Here is a 24,460-nt window from a genome sequence, read left to right as displayed (position 1 = left end):
GCTAAGAGAGGAAAGTGCTTCAGAGAGGAAGGAGTGATCAGCCAGTCCAAACGCTCATTTTAAGATGAGAGCCACATACCACAGTATGTTTGAAACTTACCATTAACAAAGAAGCGTCATGTAATGTCTTCCGTCTCTCTTAAAAAAAAAAAAAAACCCATCTGTCCACCTCACATCTCCCTCCATCTGTCACTCCTTTCCACTGTATCCCTTAATGTTAAAAGTCCCCCAGAAAGGACCCGGTGTCTCACTTTGTCCTTTTTCTATCTTTATTTCACTCCATTTAGGCTTTCTCACCCATATTCAACTGAAAACACTCTTGGAAAAGTCACCAGTAGCCACTGTCTTGTCAAATCTGGTTTCACTTCTCTGTCTCATCCTTCTTAAGTCTGTAGGCAATACTTGATTGAATTGATTGCTCCCTCCTTGAAAATCTCTGCTCTTGGCTTCTATGACACTGCATTCTTAGATTAACCTCTCACCTCATGGCTGTTGCTTATGGGTCAGTTTAGCTTTTAAGAGAATGTAAATCCAGTTGTATATCTCCTCTGTTCAAAGCCCTCCGATGGCATAGTGTTTCTCATCACACTCAGAATTAAATCCACGATCATTACAATGGACTCCCAAGTCCTAAGTCTGCTGGCTTTTACCCACCTCTCTGTCATCTTATATTGAACTGGCCTTTGTGCTGTTTCTTGAACCTGCCAAACTCCTAAGAGCTACTATGCTTGCTGTTCCCTGTGTCTAGAAAGCTCTTCATCCAGATCTTTGCATGGTTCACTTCATGTTATTTAGAGCTCTGCTCGTATATTACTTCCTCAGAGAGACCTTCCCAGACCACTCATCACTGCTCCCCAACCTGTCACTTTCTCTCTCCCTACCCTGCTTTTTATTCCTCATAGCACTTGTCTCTGTCTAAAATTAAGTATTGACTTGTTTATAAACAGTGTCCTCCTTCCTCCCCACAGAATGTAAGCTTTCTGTCACTTGTCTGCTTGGACACTTGTCTGCTCCTAGTGTCTCAAACAATGGCATGCAATTGCTGGTCCACAAATATTTGAAGGAATGCTGCTAAAAGGTTGAATCAGATGAGGATGGGAATGTTCCTGCTGGATTTGGCAATATGACATTTGTTGGTATTCTGGCTGAGCAGTTTAAACAGAGCACTGAGGGTGGGAGTCAGAGCAAATAGATTAAGGAGAACCTGGAGGTAAGGAGTTAGACAAGACAAATTAGACAACTGTGTGGAAAGTCAGGTGAGAAGAGAGACGCGAGGCTGGTGGTGGCTGGGGGAGGGTAATGAGGTCAAGAAGACAAGTCTTTGAGGTGACAGCAGTGGATGTAATCCAGAGCACACATGACAGGTTGGGAGGGACTTGTCTTCCATTTTAGCAGGTAGGAAAATGGTGAAGATAGTTACCAAGCCACTCTGATGGTGTAGTTCATGGAGTGAGGTGGGGGGTGAGAGTGGAGGCGGATGAGTCAGTGCCTGGCCAGCTGCATGAGAAACAAGGCTAGGTATTGGGTGAAAGGGAGCCAGACCCTGTGAAATGAGGTGGGATTGCCATGTCTTCAAGCCAGATGTTGCCATGGTTGGGGTCCTGGCAAAAGGTGACTAAGGGAGCAGGGTGTGGAAAGAGGGGGGAAAAAAAGCACCCAGCAGTTTTGTTACATGGTGGCTCAGGATCTAATAATGTCTCCTTGTTTTGTTTTATTTTTATTTGGCTGGTCTCGAATTCCTGGCCTCAAGCAGTCCTTCCACCTCACCCTCCCAAAGTGCTGGGATAGGCATGAGCTGCCACACCCAACTGTCCTTGTTTATTTGATTGTTTTGAGACACAGTCTTGCTCTGTTGCCCAGGCTGGAGTGCAGTGTCACAGTCCCAGCTCACTGTAACCTCCATCTCCTGGGCTCAAGTGATCCTCCTACCTCAGCCTCCTAAGTAGCTGGGACTATAGGCACACATCACCACACCGGCTATTTTTTTAATTTTTAGTAGAGATAGAGTTTTACCCTGTTGTCCAGACTGGTCTCAAATACCTTGGCTCAAGCAATCCACCTGTTTCGTCCTCCTAAAATGCTAGGATTACAGGCGTGAGCCATTGTGCCCTACCTGTCTCCTTGTTTTAATTAGGAACAATATTCTCTGTGCCAGGAAACCATTTGGGTTTATGATAGGAATATGGTCTTTTTCCCTTCCTCTCCCATCTTCCTCTAGATGGAGCCCACTGAGGCTGAGAGAGTGTACAGTGTTGGCCCTGCATACCTAGCTTGCCATCAGAATTGGATGTGTTCATGCCTCCAAATATTCCAATACTTTTTACATGCTAAGTACTGTTTTAGGCTCAAAGGATATAGCAGTGAGTAAAACAAACTGTCTGCCTTTAAAGAGCTTTTATTCTAATGCAGGGAGACAGAGTAAATAAATGTATGATAGTCAGAGATGGGGTGAGCATGTCATCCTGGGCCCCATGCTCTCTCCCCGCCTCACCTCAATAGCCCTGGCATGGCAGTGGGAGGTGCACACTCACACTTTCTTCTCTGTTTCCATATCCTGGCATCTGCAGAAGGACTGAATGAGCTCTTCCTCTTCAGGGTGTTCCCTTGAATGGCTGACTTAAGCCCTCCATTGTGCAACACAGTATTGACTTGTTCTGTTTTCTTGATTTCAGATGAGACACCAATTATTGCGGTGATGGTGGCCCTGTCCTCTCTGCTAGTGATCGTGTTTATTATCATAGTTTTGTACATGTTAAGGTGAGCCTACTAACACTTCACCTTCTCTTAGATTCTGTTTCAATACCCCAGTGTCCCAGTGAACCCACACAGTCCAGTAGACAGTAGGATATACACAATGAATAGGTTAGAGGGGGAATGGCACATGATAGTGCTAAAATTGAAGCTCTACTTAGAAATGAATTAAAAGCTCTACGTAGTCTTCCTTAAGTCCTAAACCCTCCCTCTTTTTCCATCTGTCCAAGCCCAGTCCCCCAACTCCAGTGCAAGCTAAAACCCAGAATGGTAGTTTGGAGGTTGAAGTAAGAAACCACAGTTTGTTATTAGGGACAGGTGTTACAGGATCTTTAGGTCTATCCCTGTTGAAGCACCCCCTAAAAGGGCCCCAGTAAGATTATATGCTCAACAAAAGCCTACTTTATTTCTAGTTGGGGGTTTGTCCCCAAACCCTTCTGGGACCCCTGGCCCTGGCATGCTGAGCTGAGGCATGTGAGTTGTGAGTTACAGGATCCCTCTTTCTAACCTTCTTTCAGGATCCTCTAGACATTACCACTCAAGCAGAAGCAAGGAAGGGGAATCCAAGGGAGAGAAGAGGGTGGTGCATTTATTCTCTTCCTGCTAAAGCTACTGCCCTGACTAATTGGGTTTAGCCCTGCCTTATCTTTGGCCTAACCTATTCTGTGCTCCCTCTGTTCTTCTGCAGGGATAAAGAGAGGGGAATCGTGTGCCCCCTATAATTTGTCATATGTCTCCATCATTCTGCAGGAGACTTGTGGCCAGAACTGTGTCCACCCAGTCCAAAGCTCTGGGCTTCTCCCTGGGTCTCCCAGGCTACACTGAGGAAATACCAATATTTTTGTTTGATACATATTGTCTGTCTCCCCCAACTGTATTCTATCCACTCACTCTCTCTCCACCTGGTGTGGCTGTGCTCTCCAGTGAGCCACATGAGCCTCAATACACTGTTGGGGTTCCCTGGTTGGGTCCCAGTGTGCTGAGCGTAAACAGGAGTATCCCGAGGTACTTGGTCGCCCCAGCATGCTGCTGCCTCAGAGTGTGCATGACCTGTCTCTAAAAAAGCCCGATTATTTTTAAAGGAGATTTAGAAAGGCTGAATTGATGAGCAGGAATACAGAGCTGTGATTTGCCTCTCCTGCCTCTGTGCTTCATTCTTCACTGTGATCATTTTCTCATTAGGTTTAAGAAATACAAGCAAGCTGGGAGCCATTCCAATTCTTTCCGCTTATCCAACGGCCGCACTGAGGATGTGGGTAAGGCATTCCTTAATGTCATGGGGAACCTTCACAAGGAAGGAAATCAAGAAATTAGGAGTTTCTCCATCCTTTTAAAAGAACAAGACAATAAAAAGAGGAAAAAAAAAAGATTTTTGAAGAGAACAGTCCTACTTTTTACAGGCCTGGTCCATGAGGTAGAACCCCCAGTTTAGCCTGCAGAAAAGGGGCTAGGTCTTCAGGGCACCTGACTGACCTTCTCCCTTGTGTACTGCAGAGCCCCAGAGTGTGCCACTTCTGGCCAGATCCCCAAGCACCAACAGGAAGTACCCACCCCTGCCCGTGGACAAGCTGGAAGAGGAAATTAACCGGAGAATGGCAGACGACAATAAGCTCTTCAGGGAGGAATTCAACGTGAGTATTTTGTTGAGACTGGTGTATCAGCAGGGAAGAAGACAGACCTAAGGTCAGACCTTTCAGACCTTTGGAGTCATGAAGTAAAAAATGGGCTTTTAATGTTTAAGAGGTGAGAAATGTTTTACCAAGTTTATCTGACTCCCTGTATGATCATCGATTGGAAATGAAGTAAGATTTGCCTCACCTCCTAATCTACCCATCCATTCATTCATCATCACATCTCTTACTTCTTTTGTTTAATAAATACGTAGCAAGCATCTAATATGTGTCAGGTGGTATTCTAGTTGCCAGTGATATGATGAGGAGCAGAAACAGGTCCAGTCCCTACTCTCAATTAACTCACTGTCCAGGAGGGAAACCCCACAAACAAGAACAAAAATAACTGTAAGTTCAAACAGCAGTGTAGCACGTGAAGGACTGGCGCATATTTGTAGGCATCCATATTAAGAGGTTGTCTTTTTGAGTCTAGAGCAGGGGTGTCAGTGTTTAAAGTAGACAGTAGGATAGATCAGTGTGGGAAATGAGAACCATGGGAGACTACAGAGCACAGTTCTCATCTTGAATATTTAGATTAGTATTTTTTTATAATTCCCACAAGGAAGCAGAATACGTTTGTAAACTACCAGTTGGTGATCCTAGCCTACCAGTTCTGATCCCAGATCAGAAGAGCTTCTGGCCGGCACGGTGACTCAACACCTGTAGTCCCAGCACTTTGGGAGGCCGAGGTGGGCGGATCACGAGGGCAAGAGATCGAGACCATCCTGGCCAACTTGGTGAAACCCTGTCTCTACTAAAAGTACAAAAATTAGCTGGGCGTGGTGGCATGCACCTGTAGTCCCAGCTACTCAGGAGGCTGAGGCAGGAGAATTGCTTGAACCCGGGAGGCGGAAGTTGCAGTGAGCCAAGGTTGCACCACTGCACTCTGGCCTGGCAACACAGCAAGACTCCATCTCAAAAAAACAAAAGAAGAGCTTCCTCGAATAAATGATATTTTAACTGATACCTAATCATAGGCAAGGGGTGCGAGGAAAGGGCAGTAGGGAGCCTTCTGGGCACTGGAAATAGCAGGAGCAAATTGTCAGGAGTGAGTGTGCTGAGGGAGGGCACATCCAGAACACAACAGGGCTGTGTGCAGCTGAAGAGCCGAGCTTCAAAGGAGGATTAGAGGTGAAACTGAAAGATGGCTGGCCAGACCACAGACCTTGCAGATAGTCATGAGAGAAGTGGCAAGCCATAGAGCAGCTAGATTTACATCTTGAAAAAATAACTCAGCCAGGCACGGTGGCTCACATCTGTAATCCTTAGCACTTTGGGAGGCCAAGGCGGGCGGATCACAAGGTCAGGAGATTGAGACCGTCCTGGCTAACACGTTGAAACCCCATCTCTACTAAAAATACAAAAAATTAACCGGGCGTGGTGGCGGGTGCCTGTAGTCCCAGCTACTCGGGAGGCTGAGGCAGGAGAATGGCGTGAACCCTGGAGGCGAAGCTTGCAGTGAGCTGAGATCGTGCCACTATACTCCAGCCTGGGCGATAGAGTAAGACTTTGTCTCAAAAAAAAAAAAAAAAAAAAAGAGATATATATATATATATATATATATATATATATATATATATATATATGACTCTGGCTTCTGTAAGGAGAATAGCCCATGGGCAGACCAGAATAGTTGCAGGGAATACAGTTAGGGGTTACAGGTGTTAATATCAGAAGTGCTAATAGATTGACCTAAAGTGGTCATGACTAGGAAGTGGGAGATGGATTTAAGGACACAGAGGAGCAGTTCCAGAGTTGGTAAATACATCAGCTGAGGCACTGCTAAACCGTCAGTTTCCTTCATACGTTTCCACTAAGCCATGTATCAGCTTTGCCTTATAGGCTGACTCTTTTTTTATCAGTGGGAAAAATTTTCCCAAAAGCTTCTGGTGACTTCTCTTGTCACATGCTCCTTCGTAAACCTGTCGTGAGCAAGGGAGAAAATAAGATTACTGTGGCTGGCTGAGACTAGTCCAGATTATTCCTGGGTCAAGGCCAGGCACGCTGGCTCACATCTATAATCCCAACACTTTGAGAGACTGAGGCAGGCAGATTGCCTTGAGCACAGGAGTTCAAAACCAGCCTGGGCAACACGGTGAAACCCCGTCTCTACAACAACGACAACAACAAAAATAACAAAAATTAACTGAGCATAATGGTACACTCCTGCAGTCTTAGCTACATGGGAGATGAGGTGGGAGTATCTCTTGAGCCCAGGGGTGGAGGTTGCAGTGAGTCATATTCACTCTACTGCACCCCAGCCTGGACAACAGAGCCAGACCCTATCTCAAAAAAATATATTTTTTTAGATATTCATGTGGGATATGGAACCTCACAGAATAGGAGGTCTAGTAAAGGAGGAATGGTTATTGGGTCAACGAGTCACCATTCATATCTGCTCCACAACTGAAGGGCTTAAGGGGAGTGGTGGGTGATGTCAGATTTGCATTTTGAGAAAATCACTGACTACAATATAGAGAATAGATAAAAGGGAGAGGCAAGAGTTGAAGTGGGAGACCATTTACCAAGCAAGAGTTAACAGAATAGCTTGGACCTTTTTGGGGGGCTATTGGAAAAATAGCACCATTTAATGTTCATTGTTGATTGATAAGATGTACCACATCCTGCCGGGCACAGTAGCTCATACCTGTAATCCCAGCACTTTGGGAGGCCAAGGCAGGTAGATAACCTGAAGCCAGGAGTTCAAGACCAGCCTGGCTAACATGGCGCAATCCCATCTCTACTTAAAATACAAAAATTAGCCAGGTGTGGTGGCACGCGCCTGTAATCCCAGCTGCTTGGAAGGCTGAGGCAGGAGAATTGCTTGAACTCGGGAGGCAGAGGTTGCAGTGAGCACCATTGCACACCAGCCTGGGTGACAAGAGTGAAACTCCGTCTCAAAAAAAAAAAAAAAAAATTTACCACATCTCACAAGACAGCCCTCCAGCCTCAGTACCATAGCTGGATCTGTGCTAGGCATTATACTGTTTTGTAATCTATAATACCAACTGCTTCTGGGTGATGAGGTATGTGATCCCATTACTATACTTTTTTCTGTCAAATTAGTTTTTCTTTTTCCATAACATTAAATTTACGTAAGCATGAAACAAATTATTTGTTTGGAGGTAATATTCCCTGAGACCCCATGATAAGATATTTCAGTAAATCCCTGGATGGTGATGGTATTCCTGGAGGCATGATAGGTAAATTCAGATAGATATTGTGGTGAGAGCCATTTGCTGTGCTACCATGGCAACCGTGTTCAGGAGCTCACTGGGCCGGCACTAGGGTAGTGAGGGAAAGGGCTGACCATCATCACCTGGGTTTCTAGCAATGAGTGCCATCTGGTGAGCATTCACATGGAACATAAATATTTCCTTTCTTGTTCTAGTTATCTACTACCCAGCGATTGGTTTAGATCCTGACCTCCAGTGAAATAAGTAGTGTGATAATTTGCTTGAAGTTCTCTTCATTAGGAGGATTTCCTTTTTATACACATTGAAAGCCATCACTTAAGTAATATACCCCATAGCAGTCTACTTCCAGCATGGGAAGCATGCTTCCAGCATGTCTCACCAAGCAATTTATATACCAGGCCAGACTTTTTCTTTTTCAGTTAACTGTTGATATCAATAGGAAGTCAGAAGTATCTATTGCAGCAGTGGGTTGTGTGGTAGGCATTTTATAGCAATCACTTCCAGCTGATAATGGGATTCTGCTGGGCATGTTCAAATCTATGGCTGATTGGATCACATAATACCTAGTTTACGAGACCGGCCCGGTGGCTCACGCCTGTAATCCCTGCACTTTGGGTGGCTGAGGTCAGAAGTTCAAGACCAGCCTGGCCAACATGGTGAAACCCCTGTCTCTACTAAAAATACAAAAATTAGCCAGGCGTAGTGGCAAATGCCTGTAATCGCAGCTACTTGGGAGGTTGGGGCAGGAGAATCACTTGAACCCGGGAGACAGAGGTTGCAGTGAGCCAAGACCACGCCATTGCACTCTAGCCTGGGTGACAAGAGCAAAACTCTGCCTCAAAAAAAGAAAAAACAAACAAACAAAAACCTAGTTTATGATGGGGAGTTGAAGTCATTTGGATACCTGTATCTGTGATCAGGCTTACAGTTTCTACCTTAGAGCCCAGTACTAGGCTAGGAGCATGGTCTTGCCAATAGGATCATGGTCTTATTTCCATATTTTAGGGTTTTTCATTACGATTTTTCTGTTTACCTTACTACAAACACTTTAGAACTCCATACAATCTACCAGAGCTTATTTCTCTGTGGCCTGGATCAGCAGGAGTACCATCTCTTTTCAGATCACTCAATCAGTTGGTCAGAGGCTGGGCACAGTGGCTCATGCCTTTAATCCTAGCACTTTGGGAGATGAGGCAGGCAGGTCACTTTGAGTCCAGGAGCTCAAGACCAGCCTGGGCAACATGGCGAAAGCCTGCCTCTTCAAAAAATTAGCTGGGCATGGTGGTGTGCACCCATAGTTCCAGCTACTTGGGAGGCTGAGGTGGGAGTATTGCTTGAGCCTAGGAGTTTGAGGCTGCAGTGAGCTGTGATTGCACTACTGCACTGAAGCCTGTGTGACAGAGTGAGACCTTGTCTCTAGGTAGGTAGGTAGGTAGGTAGATTGATTAGATGGATTAGATGGATTAAATTGAGAGATCAGAGTTGGATGCAAGCATAACGTATTTGCTGTCTCCAAAACTAAACTCAAAATGGCCCAGCAAGCATTGCTCCTCTTCGTTAGCAGGAGAGGGGTGATGGGGCAAGGGGCAGCAAGTTGTCCTTTATGTTGGAGGAGGTACCCTGACGTGCTGCAGGCCTTTTACCTTCAGAAAATTCGGCTGAGGTGGCAGGCCACTGTATTTTTATGTCTAACATGTACATCTAAGATACATAACTTCCCACTCTTCTGTGTCTCACATTGAAGTCATTAGCATAGTTGTCAAGGTAATGTCCTGTGAAACAGACAAAATCTCAGTGAACCAGATCACAACACAGAAAGGTCAAGATGATTTATCACTGAGGCTTTCTTGCCATGAGCAAGAAAAACTGCTTCAAGTAGTCCACACAACTTATAAAGAACATACACTTACCCCTAGCAGTAGTATAGGTACCAGGAGTTATAGGTTAATCTGCAGGAAGTAGAGTACGTCTGGAAAAGTAACTGCAAATCTGCAAAGTCTTCTGTAGCACTTAAGATCCTGCAGTTCACATGGAGACTTTGCCTTTTGGTAAAGAGATCACTGCTCTGGGAGCTTCCATTTGCTCTTTCTGTGATAGTTCTTATCCAGTGGGCTAGGGAATCTGTGTGTCTTTGGGCATCACCTAATGGCCAATGTTATTGAAAATCAAGGTGGCAGAGAGGGAGATCTAGCCAACTTCACAGAGTCAGGAGCAACTAGTTTCTTTCCCTCCCTTTTGGAGGCCCTGAAAGACAGACAGATAGATAAGATAGATTAGATAGACAATAGGTCCTAATGTGAAGCCACCTCGGGCCAAAACTCCTTCCATCACCTGGCCTGCAAAGGCTCCCTTCTAATCAGCATATCTTAGCAATGTTCTGAGTTCCTAGGAATTAGTTACCTCAAGGCCAGAACCTAGCAGACCCCAAAAGATGCATTTCCCTTTGCCTAGTACAGTTACCATGGCAAATATCTGCAGATTATTAGGAAAAGATGAGGAGGGAGGTTTATAATATATGTGTGTTAATGTACTGTGGCAGGGTTCCTCCTTACAGATGCCTGTCCTCCCTGTTATTGAAGAGTTCTGGGTCTGAAATGACCCAGGCCTACGAGTTGGATGAGGGGGCCCTCTCTCTAGCATGGTAGTCTAGTAGTCTGCCTAAACTGACCTGGAAAGTTACTTTCCATTTCCATTACCGGGAGCTTCACAATGAATTATTCACAGCCATAAACATCTGATCATGGTCTCCAATAGTCTTTCTAGCCCACTTAGATCAAGAATCCCATTTAGAAGCAGTCCCTTCCACTAGCATCTCACTCTGCTGAGGACAGCCAGGAAAGTACTTCTGAAAGATTCCAGTGCTTTCTTCACCAGTGTACAGCCTCAGCAAGGCATGTGTTATGGATCCCATCAAGTGCATACCGAAGGTGTCAGTAGAAAGCTGAGCCTTTAGAGTCCATATGCCACTCTGGTCTCCTCTACTTTGTGCCAAGGATTTTCTGGCTTTTCATTATCACCTCACTAAATCTAGCGTTCAGTCCAGGTTTCCACTGGCCAGCCTAGCTCAACATTAAAACCATGGCCAGTTACCTGAGCTGTTACACTACCTGCAGAAGTTCTTTTGACCATACCATAATCAGAAATTTGGTTTTATCCAGGCCGGACACAGTGGTTCATGCCTGTAATCCCAGAACTTTGGAAGGCTGAGGCAGGCAGATCACTTGAGGTCAGGAGTTTGAGACCATCCTGACCAACATGCTGAAACCACGTCTCTACTAAAAATACAAAAATTAGCCAGGCGTGGTGGCGAGTGCCAGTAATCCCAGCTACTCGGCAGGCTGAGGCAGGAGAATGGCGTGAACCCGGGAGGCGGAGATTGCAGTGAGCCAAGATTGCACCATTGCTCTCCAGCCTGGGGGACAGAACGAGACTCCATCTCAAAAAGGAAAAGAAAAAGATTTGGCTTTAACCAAAAGTCATACTCTCCCTTCTTTGTTATAACATCTCCAAAATCTGTATCAACAGTTGTTCCTATCATTTTTAATGATCCAGCTCAGTGAAATTCCTATAGTTTCTTCTGGGTATTTGTTAGCTCTTTATTTTTTTTTCTCTCCTGTAGAGTCGGGAGTCTTGCTGTATTGCCCAGGCTGGTCTTGAACTCCTGATCTCAAGCAGTCATCCCGCCTTGGTCTCCCAGAGTGCTGGGATTACATGCATGAGCTACTGTGCCTGGCCAGCATTTTACTTTTCTGCTTATTTATATATTTTACCCTCAGGTCATGTTATGGTTGCATTCTGGTAATGTGTGAGCAATGCAGGCTGGGTTGTGGGGCAGTTTTCATCATGACAGCAAGATGCAGTAGAGAGCATAATAGAGATTTTTCGAAATTAGCTTTCTTCGGGTCCTCTCTTTTATCATCATTTCTGTTGTCTCACTTAAAGCCTTATCTTTCTCATGAGCAACCCAGGAAAGATGTGAATTCTGTGGCATTAAAATTCAGCAACTAGCACAATTTGGAAATCTTAACATTTAATTTAGCAAAATACATACATAGTAATGTAAAGGCCTTGAGTCTTGGGTTTTCATTTCGAGGTGAGCATTTGATATTGGAGCTGGGATGTTTCTTGTTTTGTTCTCTAATATTGTCAAAAGTAATCCTACTCCTTGGTTTCAACATTTCCTCTCTCCTTTTAATTGGGACACCCCTACTCCTTTACCACCAGCTTGAACACATCACAGGTAATTGCAGGCAATAACTGAAATAGTAGTTGTGCAGCTATGAACTATGAGCAGCTTGCTCTTTCCCATCCTGGCAATGGTTGACAGTTTCTTTCCTTCCATCTGAACCCAGTAACATCACCCACATTTCCCCCAGCAGTCTCTCAACTACAACCCACTCTGATAGTAATTGCTAAATCAGTTAAGCTCCCTAGTTAAAAGCAAGAGAAGTCAACTCAACTAAATTAAGCAAAAAACAAACAGAACTATTGATTTGGGAAGACACTGGCAGAGCTGGCAGAATCAGAAGATAAGTTGGAGTACCAAGCCTCAGGTAGAGCCCGACCCTACCTTGGTGGCTTTGGGTCCCTTCTAGGAAAGCCCCTGCTTCTTCCTAGTTTTCAGAATCCTGGGAGAGAATCTGATTGGCCCAGTATGAGTCAGGATGACTGTGCTTGGATCAGTCAGCCCTGGGAGGGAAGAGGAGAAATAGCACATAGGGCAAACAAACCAATTTGTGTCTACTGTCATAGAATAATATTTTTAATAACCATCAGATGGGGAAGGCCTTTCTAAGCTACTTACAGTAAGATTTAGATGCCAGAATGGAAAAGTTTGAAAGATAGTAAATATATTAAAATTTGAAATATCTTTGTGACAAATGATACCATAAAAAAGTGGCCAACTGGGAGAATCTGTTTGCCATAGGTAGACAAAGAATGCTCCAGAATATACAAACCTGTGAGTAAAAGGTAAACAATCCAGTCAAGAAATTGGCAATTTACAGAAGAAATACAAATGGTCTATAAAGATAGGAAAAGAAGATCTACTATATCTGGTAATCAGGGAAATGCAGATTAAAGCCAACCATTATTTTGGACCTATCAGATTTGAAAATTTAATAAGATTTATATCAATTGTGGACAAAAGTATGGGGCTGCAGAGACTAACACACAGGTGGGGGAGTTTAAATTGGTATTGCATTAGAGGGATGATTTTGGCAGTACCAATCAGTATCTTAATGTTTGAGTTGTCTGACCAAGCTTCTGAGATTCTTAAAAACCCTTATTGTACAAATATATATTTGTACAAGGATGTTTATGACAGCATTATTTATGATAGCAAAGAAGATAAAGTAAGTATCTGTCAAATAGAATGGCCAGATGATTTCTTATACTCATTATGATATTCTGTACTATCATTAAAATAAATGTGTTCACATAGATCTCTAAGTCGTATTGTTATGTGAGAAAACGTGGGATAATTTCGTTTTTGTTTTCAAAAATATGTATATCTGTATGTTTGGGTATGTTAATGCTTTTTTTTTTTAAGTCTGAAAGACTACAAATTGTCAACAGTGGCTGCCTGCAAGGAGACTGGAAGAGAGGAGAGACATAATAGGGAACTTTATTTTCTACTAAATTATTTAACTTAAAACAAGCATATTCTTTTTATAATATTTTTAAAGCAGATTTTTTTTAAATATGGGAAATATAATGGACTTAGTTTGCTTCAATGGATATATAACATCTAGAATAAAGAAGTTGCTATGCCTAGTTTGAACTGTGTCAGGGGTCTTGTGGTCAGGTCGCTGTAAAAAGGGGTATCACCAAATGGCATGTTATTCTGGAGAGAAACTCGACCATGGGGGTGAATAACTAAAGGAACAACACACATAGGACATGACAACTGTTTTCAGATATGTGACAGGCTGAAAGGAGACTGTAGCATTTCTGTGAATGCCCACCTGCTTAGAAGTTCTAGGCTTTGGCTTTCATCCTAATTACAAGCTGGAGCTTTTTTATTCACCAGCATTTGTCTTTCTAGGAATCTTTGAATTTATTTAAAAGAAATACTTTGAAAAACCACTCAGAAGCCCCCATTTTCAGGGAAAATTGAGATCCTTAAGGCATTATCAAGGTTTAAAAAGAAACAAAAAGATAAAATTGGGTTAACTCCTGGGTGGGTGCAGTTGTTCATGCCTGTAATCTCCTAGCACTTTGGGAAGCCAATGCGGGAAGATTGATTGAGGCTAGGAGTTTAAGACCAGCCTAGGCAATGTAGCAAGACCTTATCTCTACAAAAAAAATTTTTTTAATTAGCGAGGCGTGATGGCACATGCCTGTAGTTCTAGCTACTCAGGGGGCTGAGGTGGGAGAATCATTTGAGCCCAACACCTGGAGCCCAGCATTTGGAGGCTACAGTGTGAGCTATAGTGCTCACTCTATAGATCTACGGGAGCTACAGTGAGCTACAGTGATCACAGCACTGCACTCCAGCCTCCTGGCTACCAGAGGGAGACTCTGTCTCAAAAGAAAAAAAAAAAAAAAAAGGCTTAGCTCCTGAGAGGAATGGGATATGGGATAGGAGAGAAAGAAAAGAGGGAAAGAGGTGAAGCCAGTGAAATAGTCAGAATCTGTGCAATGTGAGATGTGACCTTCCTCAGGACCCCACATCTCTTAGATTGCCAGATGAAGAAGACATGTGTGTGTCATCTAGTGATGGGACTGAGTGTGGCACCTGAGTTAAGATGGGTGAAATCGCTTCTACATTGATGAGTTGTCCCAAAATAAGTGAATCAGAGCCAAAGTCCTGTAGGAATTAGCAGGAACTGTGACAAGGGCTTTGGAATTCCACTGTCCAGAGAGTTGGGAGTTTGGGCTTTGCAAGGGGCAAAGAAGATGCCTGCTAACATCTGGGTTTTACATTGCTTACTATAAGGGAAATGCAGAAGAAATTGTGTATCTGGGTATTGGGTCGTTATAAACAGAACTGTTCCAAGACCTACCTTGGAAGGTAGTAAATTTCCCGTCACTGCAGTGTTCAGGCACTGGTGACTGTTGGGTGAGAGTATTAAAAGGAGATTCAAACTTAAAAGTGAATGAGATTCAGACCTGTACTGGAGATCTAGGCAAGAAAAGAAAGGTATAAGGATTGCAAAGGAAGGGACAAAATATAAATTTTTCACAGACCAGATATTGTCTTCAGAAAAACCCACAGATTCATCATATTATAGAATTAATAAGTTATTTTTGCAAGGTTGCTAGATACAGAAGCAGCATAAAAATTTAATGCATTTCTATACATAGGCCACAAACAAAAAACCTGATAGTACCTTTTAAAAGGTGCCAATTACAATAGCATCCAAATGTAAAGTACCCAGGAATGGGTTTAACAATTTAGAGAAAATTATTAAAATGTTTGAAGACATTAAAGGAAAATAGCTTAAATTAGTGAAGAGATAGGATCAATGGATTAGGAAGCTAAATTTTGTAAAGATGTCAATTCTCCCCCAATATATATAGATTCAATGCAATTCCAATAAAAATCCCAACAGGTTTTTTGTGGAACTTGACAAGCTGATTCTAAAATTTATATGGAGGAGAAAAGATTCAAGAATAGCCAAGACATTCCTGAAGAAGAAGAACAAGGTGAGGAGACCTGCCTTACCAGATATAAAGAGATTATAAAATTTTAGTAATTAAGACAGTTCTGTATTGGCACTGGGATAGACAGATCGACCAATGGAATGAAATAAAGAGCCCAGAAGCAGATCCATGTGTAAGTGGAAACCTATTTATGACAAAAATGCTCTTGCAGTTTGGGTGGGGAAAAGATGGTCTTCACAATAAGTAGTGCCTGGGACCATTGGTAACCCTGTGGGAATAAATGAAATTGAATGCTTGTCACATACCAAACACAAAAACCAATTCCAGTTGCTATAAACACTGAAATTTAAAGGACAAAAATGATAAAATGTAGAGATCATAATGTAGTAAAATATACTTCTGATCTCATAATAGGAAAGCATTTTTTAAGACTTAAAGTGTATAAAAGGGAAGATTGATGAATTTACATGAAAATGCAAAACCTCTGTTCATAGATAGATACCATAAAGAAAATGAAAGGGAAGGCCACAACCTTGGTAAAAGATAACACAGGTAACTGATAAAGGAAAAGTGTCCAGAATATATAAAGAACTCCTACAAATTGTTAAGAAAATAAGTAGGCTGGGAGCAGTGGTTCATGCCTGTAATCCCAGCACTTTGAAAGGCTGAGGTAGGTGGATCACAAGGTCAGGAGTTCGAGACCAGCCTGGCCAACATGGTGAAACCCCATCTCTACAAAAAATACAAAAAAAATTAGCCAGGTGTGGTGGCCGGCACCTGTAATCACAGCTACTGGCGAGGCTGAGGAAGGAGAATTGCTTGAACACAAGGAGGCAGAGGCTGCAGTGAGCCAAAATCACACCACTGCACTCCAGCCTTGGTGACAGAAAAGACTCCATTTGGAAAATAATAATAATCCAGTAGGACAACGGGGAAAACACTTGACTAGGTACTTCACGGAAGAGGAAACTATTTTGACCAGTATGCAGTGGAAAGATGATGAACCTCATTAATAATCAGAGAAATGTAAATCAGAACTACATTTAATACAAAGTCTGACAGTAGCAAATGTTGATAAGGATACAGAACTGGAACATGTACATTGCTGGTGGGAGTATAAATTAATACAACTACTTTGAAAAACAATTTGGCTTTGGTAAGATTAAAGATACCTATACCTGAAATTCTTGCACATATGCACAAGAAAGATATAAAAATTTGTCTCAAAGCAGGACCATTAACTGTAAACAACCCAAATATTCATCAGTAGTAGAATGGATAAGTAAATTTTGACATGATCTCAAATGGAGCACTACAAAGTAGCTGAAGTAAGCAAACATCCAGGATGAATCTTAGGAACGTAATGTTGAGCCAAAAAAAAAAAAAAAAAAAGCAACCACCACTTAATCATGATTCCATTTTCCTCAAAAACTAGCAATAATAATATATTGTTTTGGATGCAAAAAATACGAGATACAAATAAAGCGATGTAATGATAAATATAAAAGTTCAGGTTTACCAGTGAGAGGGGAAGGAAGAGGATATAAGAAGAGGAGCCCAAAGAGAACTTCTAAGTTAAATTATGTGATAGATACTTTTTAAAAAATAAAAAACAAATTTGAAAAAAAAAATTTTTTTTAACTGACATGTCTTTTAAAAAAGGCTAATGAGTACTTAGCCTTGGTTCCAATTAAGGCTTGAGCAAGAGATGAAACGGTCTTCGATGCCACCTAGTGTTTCTAGAGAGTTTAACATTTTATAGGCTTCTGCTCTAGCTGCTCCTTTCTAACTCTGTGAGCTAAGTGTTTCAGAGTAGAAACCAAAAGGAGTAGGATTCACCTTGTTTTCATCTCTGACGTAGGCTCTTCATTCCGAACCTTTGCATCTAGCACTGTGTTCTCCAGGGCAAGCCCTTTCTTCTCTCTTGTTAAACAATAGCTCCTGTTTCTTCCTGACTCTTTTTAGGAGCCTTAGTCCACCTGGAGACCTAGTTTTTCTTTATCATGACTGGAGGAGCTAGGGATGCTGATAGGGCTGTGAGATGTAGTCTTTGTTACTCCTGACATTTTTGTATTGAAGACTGTTTTCAAGAGTCTTGCTGTCCCTACTTCTGTTCTACATTTTAGAGAAGAGATGTGCAGGAAAAGTAGTTCCTCTGGATTAGCCATCAGGGCTTAAAAAACTGACATATCATCCTGCCCTGTACTTGGGTGGAAACCTGTGGAAATCTATGTGAAGAAAGAGAATGCAAACTGGGGGTGATTGGGAAATTCTGATCTAAAATAATGGTCTCTACTGCATGTGTAAGAGTCCAGCCCAGGAAACTCTTTTCTTCCTTTTATGTATTCACAGCATAGGTTCAGAGGTAATTGCCTCTGTTAGTAAACTAACATGCAGAACCTCCCGGGTTTTAATTCTGAAAGGAAATCTCTTGAGTAGATGAGGGCAGATGGATTATGAGGTCCTAATTTTCCTATCTTTGGTTCTTTCACTTTAATTTATCCTATCACTGTCATGCTGGTTTCCAGTAAATATATGTGCTCCTTTCTTAAAGCTCTTGCTTCCCAGCCTGGTCAACATAGCAAGATCCACCTCCACAAAAATAAAAATTAAAAAATTAGCCAAGCATGGTGGTGCTATGCCTGTAGTCCCAGTTACTCAGGAGGCTGAGACAGTAGGATACTTCCAGCCCGAGAGTTCAAGGCTGCAGTGAGCTATGATGGTGCCACTGCACTCCAGCCTGGGCAACAGAGTGAGACCATGTCTCCAAAAATAAAAACAAAAAAACTCTTGCTTCTATCTGACAAAAATTGGTTCCCTTTGGGCTGGCATTTCCTTTATTCAATCTTTTTATTATTATTATTATTATCAAAGATGGAAACCTTCATTATTCATTTCTGCCTCTTGCTCTTCCCAATCCACTTTGCCTTCATTCCATCTCCGAATGTAGTAAATTTTTTTTTTTTTTGAGATGGAGTTTTGCTCTTTCTGCCCAGGCTGGAGTGCAATGGCACAGTCTTGGCTCACTGCAACCTCCGCCTCCCAGATTCAAACGATTCTCCTACCTCAGCCTCCCAAGTAGCTGGTGTTACAGGCATGTGCCACCACACCCGGCTAATTTTTTGTATTTTTAGTAGAGATGGGGTTTCACCATGTTGATTGGCTGCTCTCGAATACCAGACCTCAGGTGATCCACCCACCTCGGCCTCCCAAAGTGCTGGGATTACAGGCGTGAGCCACCGCGCCTGGCCCAAATGTAGTAATTCTAATTCCAGAATATGTCTCAAATGCATCCATTTCCATGTATCATCATTTTTCCATGCTTCAGTTCTTCTCTGTAGTCCATTTTTGTATGTAATAACAAGTAATTCTTTAACATGGAAAATGGATCACACTTTAAAAACCTTCAATGATTTCCTCATGCACTTAGCATAAAATTTGAACTCCCTATTAAGGACCTACCTGGAAATGGATGATCTGACTGCCAGGCTCATCTCTTCCTACTTCCTCCTGCCATCCCCACCAGCCTCACCTTGTGCGTGACACCTGCACTGATTTTCAGTTCCTCACACAACCAAGCCTTCTCCCACCTCTGGGTTACCACAGATGCTGTTCTCTGTGCCTGGAATACTATTTTCTACACTCATCCTTCCTCAGAGAGACCTACCTGTAATCCAAATTTGGCGCTTTCTGATACTTCATCTCTAGTAGCATTCTATTCTTTGATTGCATTCATGCTGGTATATAATTATATATGTATTTGTTTTATTTGTTTAATGTCTGCTTTTCACCCACAAGTTTATATTGTCCTTGAGGGTGAGAACTGCACTTATATTTGATTCTCCACTCTTTGCTCTGTACGTAGCCCAGTGCCTGGTAGGTACAAAATATATATCTGTTGAAAGAATGAATGAAAAGTAATGCATGAATTGTTCCTCCACTGCTGAATACTACGGTTGTTCTCAGTTTTGAGTCATTCTAAATAATGATGAAGTAAATAATAAGGACATAAAGATTTTTATTTCCTTAGGGTATGTCCTCAGAAATGAAGTTGCTGGGTCAAAAAGTATTTTCAAAAAGTTTTCTTAAGGCTCATAAAATGTATTTCCAAGTCACTTGCTCGGAATTAGGGTTGGAATTTTAAACTACCTCCCTTTTTGCTTTCTTACTTGTTTTTATAGTGTCAGAGTCTCACTGTATATGTCACTCAGGCTGGAGTGCAGTGGTGTGATCGTGGCCTTGAACTCCTGGGCTGAAGTGTCCTCCCAGTAGTTGGGACTACAGCCTCCTGAGTAGTTGGGACTACAGGCATGCACCACCATACCTGGCTAATTTTTTTTTTTTAATGTAGAGACGAGGTCTTGCTGTGTTGCCCAGGCTGGTCTCAAACTTCTGGCCTCAAATAGTCCTCCCACCTCTACCTCCCAAAGTGCTGGGATTACAGGTGTGTGCTACCACACCCAGCTCCTTTTTTCATCCTTAATTTTGAACATATGAAACATACAAGAGGAGAACAGATCAAATAATAAAATTTAGCTCCCCACTCTCATAAAGCTCATTTATTTGAATACGTATTCTTTGCCACACGTGAGATTATCTCCTTGTGCAGCAGATATTGTTGTTCCAATTTTATGTGTTTGTTTATTATTTATTTTTGAGACAGAGTCTCGCTCTGTCGCCTAGACTGGAGTGCAATGGTGTGATCTCACCTCACTGCAACCTCCGCCTCCCGGATTCAAGCGATTTCCTGCCTCAGCCTCCTGAGTAGCTGGGGTTACAGGTGTGCACCACCATGCCCGGCTAATTGTTGTCTTTTTAGTAGAGACAGGGTTTCTCCTTGTTAGCCAGGCTGGTCTTGAACTCCTGACCTCAGGTGATCCATCCACCCTCCTCAGCCTCCCAAAGTGCTGGGATTACAGGCGTGAGCCACTTCACCCGGCCCCAATTTTACAGATGAGGAGACTGGACCTAGAAAACAGATGTGCTCAAGTTCATACAAACCCAGACTATCTCAGGTCAAATCATTGTGATAACCTCCCTGCACTAACTAATTTACATTTGCTCCAAAACTGCTGCAAATTTAAATGTCACCTCACCCAAATCTTCTGCTTCTTAACTGCTGCATCCATATGAATGCCCTCCCACTCACCCACCAGTCCTTGCTTCCTTGACACATGATGCTAGAGGCTGGGGTACCATGCCCCCTTAGATCCCTAGAAAGATATTAAATCAGCTGGCCATCCAGAACCCTCCTGTATGGTCCACTCTGAGATGCATATCATCTTTGCGTGGTGGTAATTAGCATGAGGATAAATGGCCCATTCCTTCAGTTATGTCCCCATTCCTATTTACAAGGGTAGGCGATTTTGGCCTAACATCATAACGACAGGCTCCTAACCACATAGTAATCATGTAAACAGCATGCTATATTACATAACAGAAAGGGCATTCTGCCCCCCCGAGGATTCTTGTGTTATTGAACTCTAAGGAGCCTATGGCTGTTTAGGGGGAGAGGTGCATTCTCTATGTTAGGCTGCATAACCTGGGCCCGTGTTTTTCCCCCCAGGAAAAAGGTAGAATGTGCTGCTGGGTCAGGGTTTCGTGCAGCAGTTTGCATGTTTGATGTTTATCCCTGCTAATAATTCCTCTAATTTCTCTTAACCTTTCAGGCTCTCCCTGCATGTCCTATCCAGGCCACCTGTGAGGCTGCTTCCAAGGAGGAAAACAAGGAAAAAAATCGATATGTAAACATCTTGCCTTGTGAGTGCCTTTAGTGTTTCTTGGGATGTAACCTGAAATCACATCTCTAGAGGGATTTTCTGAAGATGGAAAGAATCTTCCAGTTGGGCACAGCAGGGTGGATAACAAGAGTGGGTTCATGGCAGGACTCAGTCGCTCATACCTGGAATCCCAGAACTTTGGAAGGCCAAGGTGGGAGAATCACTTGAGCCCAGGAGTTTGAAACTAGCCTGGGCAATATAGTGAGACCTCATCTCTACAAAAACCTTAAAAATTTAGCCAGGTATAGTGTCGTGTGTCTGTCATTCCAGCTACTCAGGAGGCTAAGGTAGGAGGATCGCTTGAGCCCAGGGAGGTGGAGGTTACAGTGACTCAAGATTGTGTCACTACATTCTAGCCTGGGTGACAGGGCAAGACCCTGTCTCAAAAAAATAAAGTAAAATAAATAAAATAAGTAATAATAAGTAAATTAATTAAAATAAATAGAGTAGGTTGAAGACTTTGGTCTGAAAGAGCCTTTATGGATCCCGCATACTCAGAGTCAGTTAGGATGATCCAGGAGGATTTTTGTGTCAGGCCTCAAGTTTCTAGGAGGTTCTGGAGAGCCAGCTTCACTAGGATCAGACAGGAAGCAGCGAGTAATGGTGGTGGTAGAGATGGTTTTTTGTGGTATTCGTTGAAAGAAATTCTAATGCAGAGTTCTCTGTATAAACCTTTCCCAGAGGTAGCCATTGCTAATCAGTTGATCCATAAGACAACAGACATTTTTCTAGGCCTTTGGTATCCAGAATGAGATGTGCATAATTTAATGAGATATGAGAGGAAGATGTTTGAACCTCACTTGATTTTTATATTTGCTTTTCAAAAAAAAATTTCCTAATCCTCAGAACCTGTGAATGTTTTATTTTTTTACTTTTTATAGAGATGGTCTTGCTGTATTGCCTTGGCTGGTCTGAAACTCCTGGCCTCAAACAGTCCTCCTGCTTCAGTCTCTCAAAGTGTTGGGATTACAAGCATGAGCCAGTGAGCCCAGCCAGTATATTTGCTTTTTAAAAATTCATCCTGTTAAATTTTTTATTTCATTTATTTTTTTAGAGACAGGGCCACCCAAGCTGGGGTGCAATGATGTGATCGTAGATACATATCCTCGAATTTCTGGGCTCAAGTAATCCCCCAGCCACAGTCTGCTGAGTAACTAGAACTGTAGGTGCATGCCACCATGCCTGGCTAATTTATTTTTTTAGACACAGGGTCTTGCTAGTGTTGCCCAGCCTGGTCTCACACTCTTGGCGTCAAGCAATCCTCCCACTTTTGACCTCCCAAAGAATTGGGATTACATGCATGAGCCATGACACCCAGACCCTAAAAATTTTATATTTCAGGGTACATAATGCATTAGCATATGTGCATAATTTGTCAATAAATGAGCATATATTAGAGATGCCTGCTCACATTTTTATAAGTCAAGTATGGAACCAAAAAATTAGGACCACTATACTATGCATTTACAGATACTTTTGTCTTTTTCTTTTTTGTTTCTCACTCTGTCACCCAGGCTGGAGTGCAATGGCACGATCTCAGCTCACTGCAGGCTCCACCTCTTGGGTTCAAGCCATTTTCCTGCCTCAGCCTCCCAAGTAGCTGGGACTACCTACAGGCACATGCCAGACACCACACCCAGCTAATTTTGTATTTTTAGTAGAGACGGAGTTTCATCATGTTGGCCAGGCTGGTCTGGAACTCCTGACCTCAAGTGATCCACCTGCCTCTGCCTCCCAACGTGCTGGAATTATGGGCGTGACCCACTGTACTCGGCTTTGTCTTCTTATTTATGTGCATATGTTGGAGGAGGGGGATGTGTGTATGTGTGTGGGTGTGGGTATGTGTGTATATAATACATATTTTTTAATATGATTGGTATACTGTACACATTTCTCTCTTTTAACAGTATATATTGTCAGTTCATCTGTCAAGAAACTTTCCTTTTTCTCAGCTACTAGTATTCCACATTGTAGATGTATCTTAGTTTATTTAACTAGTCCCCTAATGGTAGTTAAGGTATTCCCAGTTTTTTGCAGTGTTATATTGTTGGAGTGGCATCTTTATACAAGTGTGAGTCAGTGCACATAGGCACAGATGTCTCAACTGTCCTGGTTGCATCAGGTTCTGTGAAAAATAAATTTTGATTTTACTGAAATATTGTGGTTTGTTTCCTAGATGACCACTCTAGAGTCCACCTGACACCAGTCGAAGGGGTTCCAGATTCTGATTACATCAATGCTTCATTCATCAACGTAAGGAGTGGGTGCTTTCCCCCTCACTTCCCTGCCTGACCATTGCCACCATCTCTTGGCTCCTCCACAGCTGTGTGTTAGAAGAAATATCTGTCATTTCATGTTTTCCGTGACAAATCTGGTTCTTTTAAGTGACTGAATTTTTTTTTATGGTCAGTCAAATAGTTTTGATTATTTTCTTAAATTTAGCCTCTTGTCATTCCCTAAGGTTTCCCATGTAGAAATCTGTATCTAAATATGTATTTTATGGTAAGAGTCTGTGAATCCTTTATTGAGCTGATTCTAATTACAAATAAAAGCAGGCCTTGCCCTCAACAGTAAAAATAAGGGAGAATAGGACAAGAATACCTGACATGACACCAGCTATGTTATATATTATATATGTGTGTATATATATATGACTATCTGGTCAGTCATATATGAACCAAGGCCTGAGGGAAGAGTTGATACTAAGAGGAGGTTTTTAAAGATGATTTAGAGAATGTTTATAGGACATTCTGTGTGAGATATTTGAGGTTTTTGTTTGGTTGGTTTTGTCTTTGCCAGTAGCCTGAAAAAACACATAAAGAGATAAGAATAGGTTTTATAGGTTTTGGGGAAGGATCCTGTAGAGAGAGTGAATTTGAACAGAAAAAAGAGAGAGGGAAAGCTGGCAAAAGCAAATCTGACTCTTGATGCAAGATGCGTGAGAAGACTGGATAAAATTTCCGTTTGCATGTTTATAGCAGCATTAGTCATAAAAGCCAGAAGGTGGAAGCACTCCAAGTGTCCATTGACGGATGAGTGAATAAATTAAATGTGGTACATGCATACAGTGGAATGTTATTCAGCCTTTAAAGGGAAGGAAATTCTAATACATACTACTATATGGATGAACCTGGAAGACATCATGCTAAGTGAAATAAGCCAGTCACAAAAGGACAAATATTGTATGATTGTACATATAGAATATAGACTATATATACATATGTAGAGTAGTCAAATTCATAGGGACAGAAAGTAGAATAGTGGTTGCTGTGGGAGGGAGGAATGAGGAGTGGGTACAGAGTTTCAGCTGGGGAAGATGAAAAAGTTCTGTAGATAGATGGTGGTGATGGTTGCACGACAGTGTGAATATACTTGATGCTACAGAACTGTACACTTAAAATGGCTAAAATTGGCCAGGCATGGTGGCTCACACCTGTAATCCCAGCACTTTGGG

The 24,460-nt window shown here is 42.4% G+C and overlaps 1 protein-coding gene across 9 annotated transcripts in view; it reads left to right on the top strand.

Annotated features, from left to right (window-relative positions):
* PTPRA (protein tyrosine phosphatase receptor type A) overlaps positions 1-24,460 on the top strand; it is a 161,611-nt gene that overhangs the window by 110,461 nt on the left and 26,690 nt on the right. For all 9 annotated transcript variants that reach the window (XM_030915912.1, XM_030915910.1, XM_030915906.1 and 6 more), the window contains 5 exons: positions 2,673-2,757; positions 3,934-4,007; positions 4,246-4,382; positions 20,896-20,986; positions 23,183-23,259. In XM_030915912.1, the coding sequence (XP_030771772.1) occupies positions 2,673-2,757; positions 3,934-4,007; positions 4,246-4,382; positions 20,896-20,986; positions 23,183-23,259 (464 nt within the window). The remainder of the gene's footprint in view (positions 1-2,672; positions 2,758-3,933; positions 4,008-4,245; positions 4,383-20,895; positions 20,987-23,182; positions 23,260-24,460) is intronic.

Source organism: Rhinopithecus roxellana, chromosome 13 (genome assembly GCF_007565055.1).
Source record: "Rhinopithecus roxellana isolate Shanxi Qingling chromosome 13, ASM756505v1, whole genome shotgun sequence".
NCBI classification, from domain to species: Eukaryota; Metazoa; Chordata; class Mammalia; order Primates; family Cercopithecidae; genus Rhinopithecus; species Rhinopithecus roxellana.
This window is presented reverse-complemented; position numbering and strand designations above follow the sequence as displayed.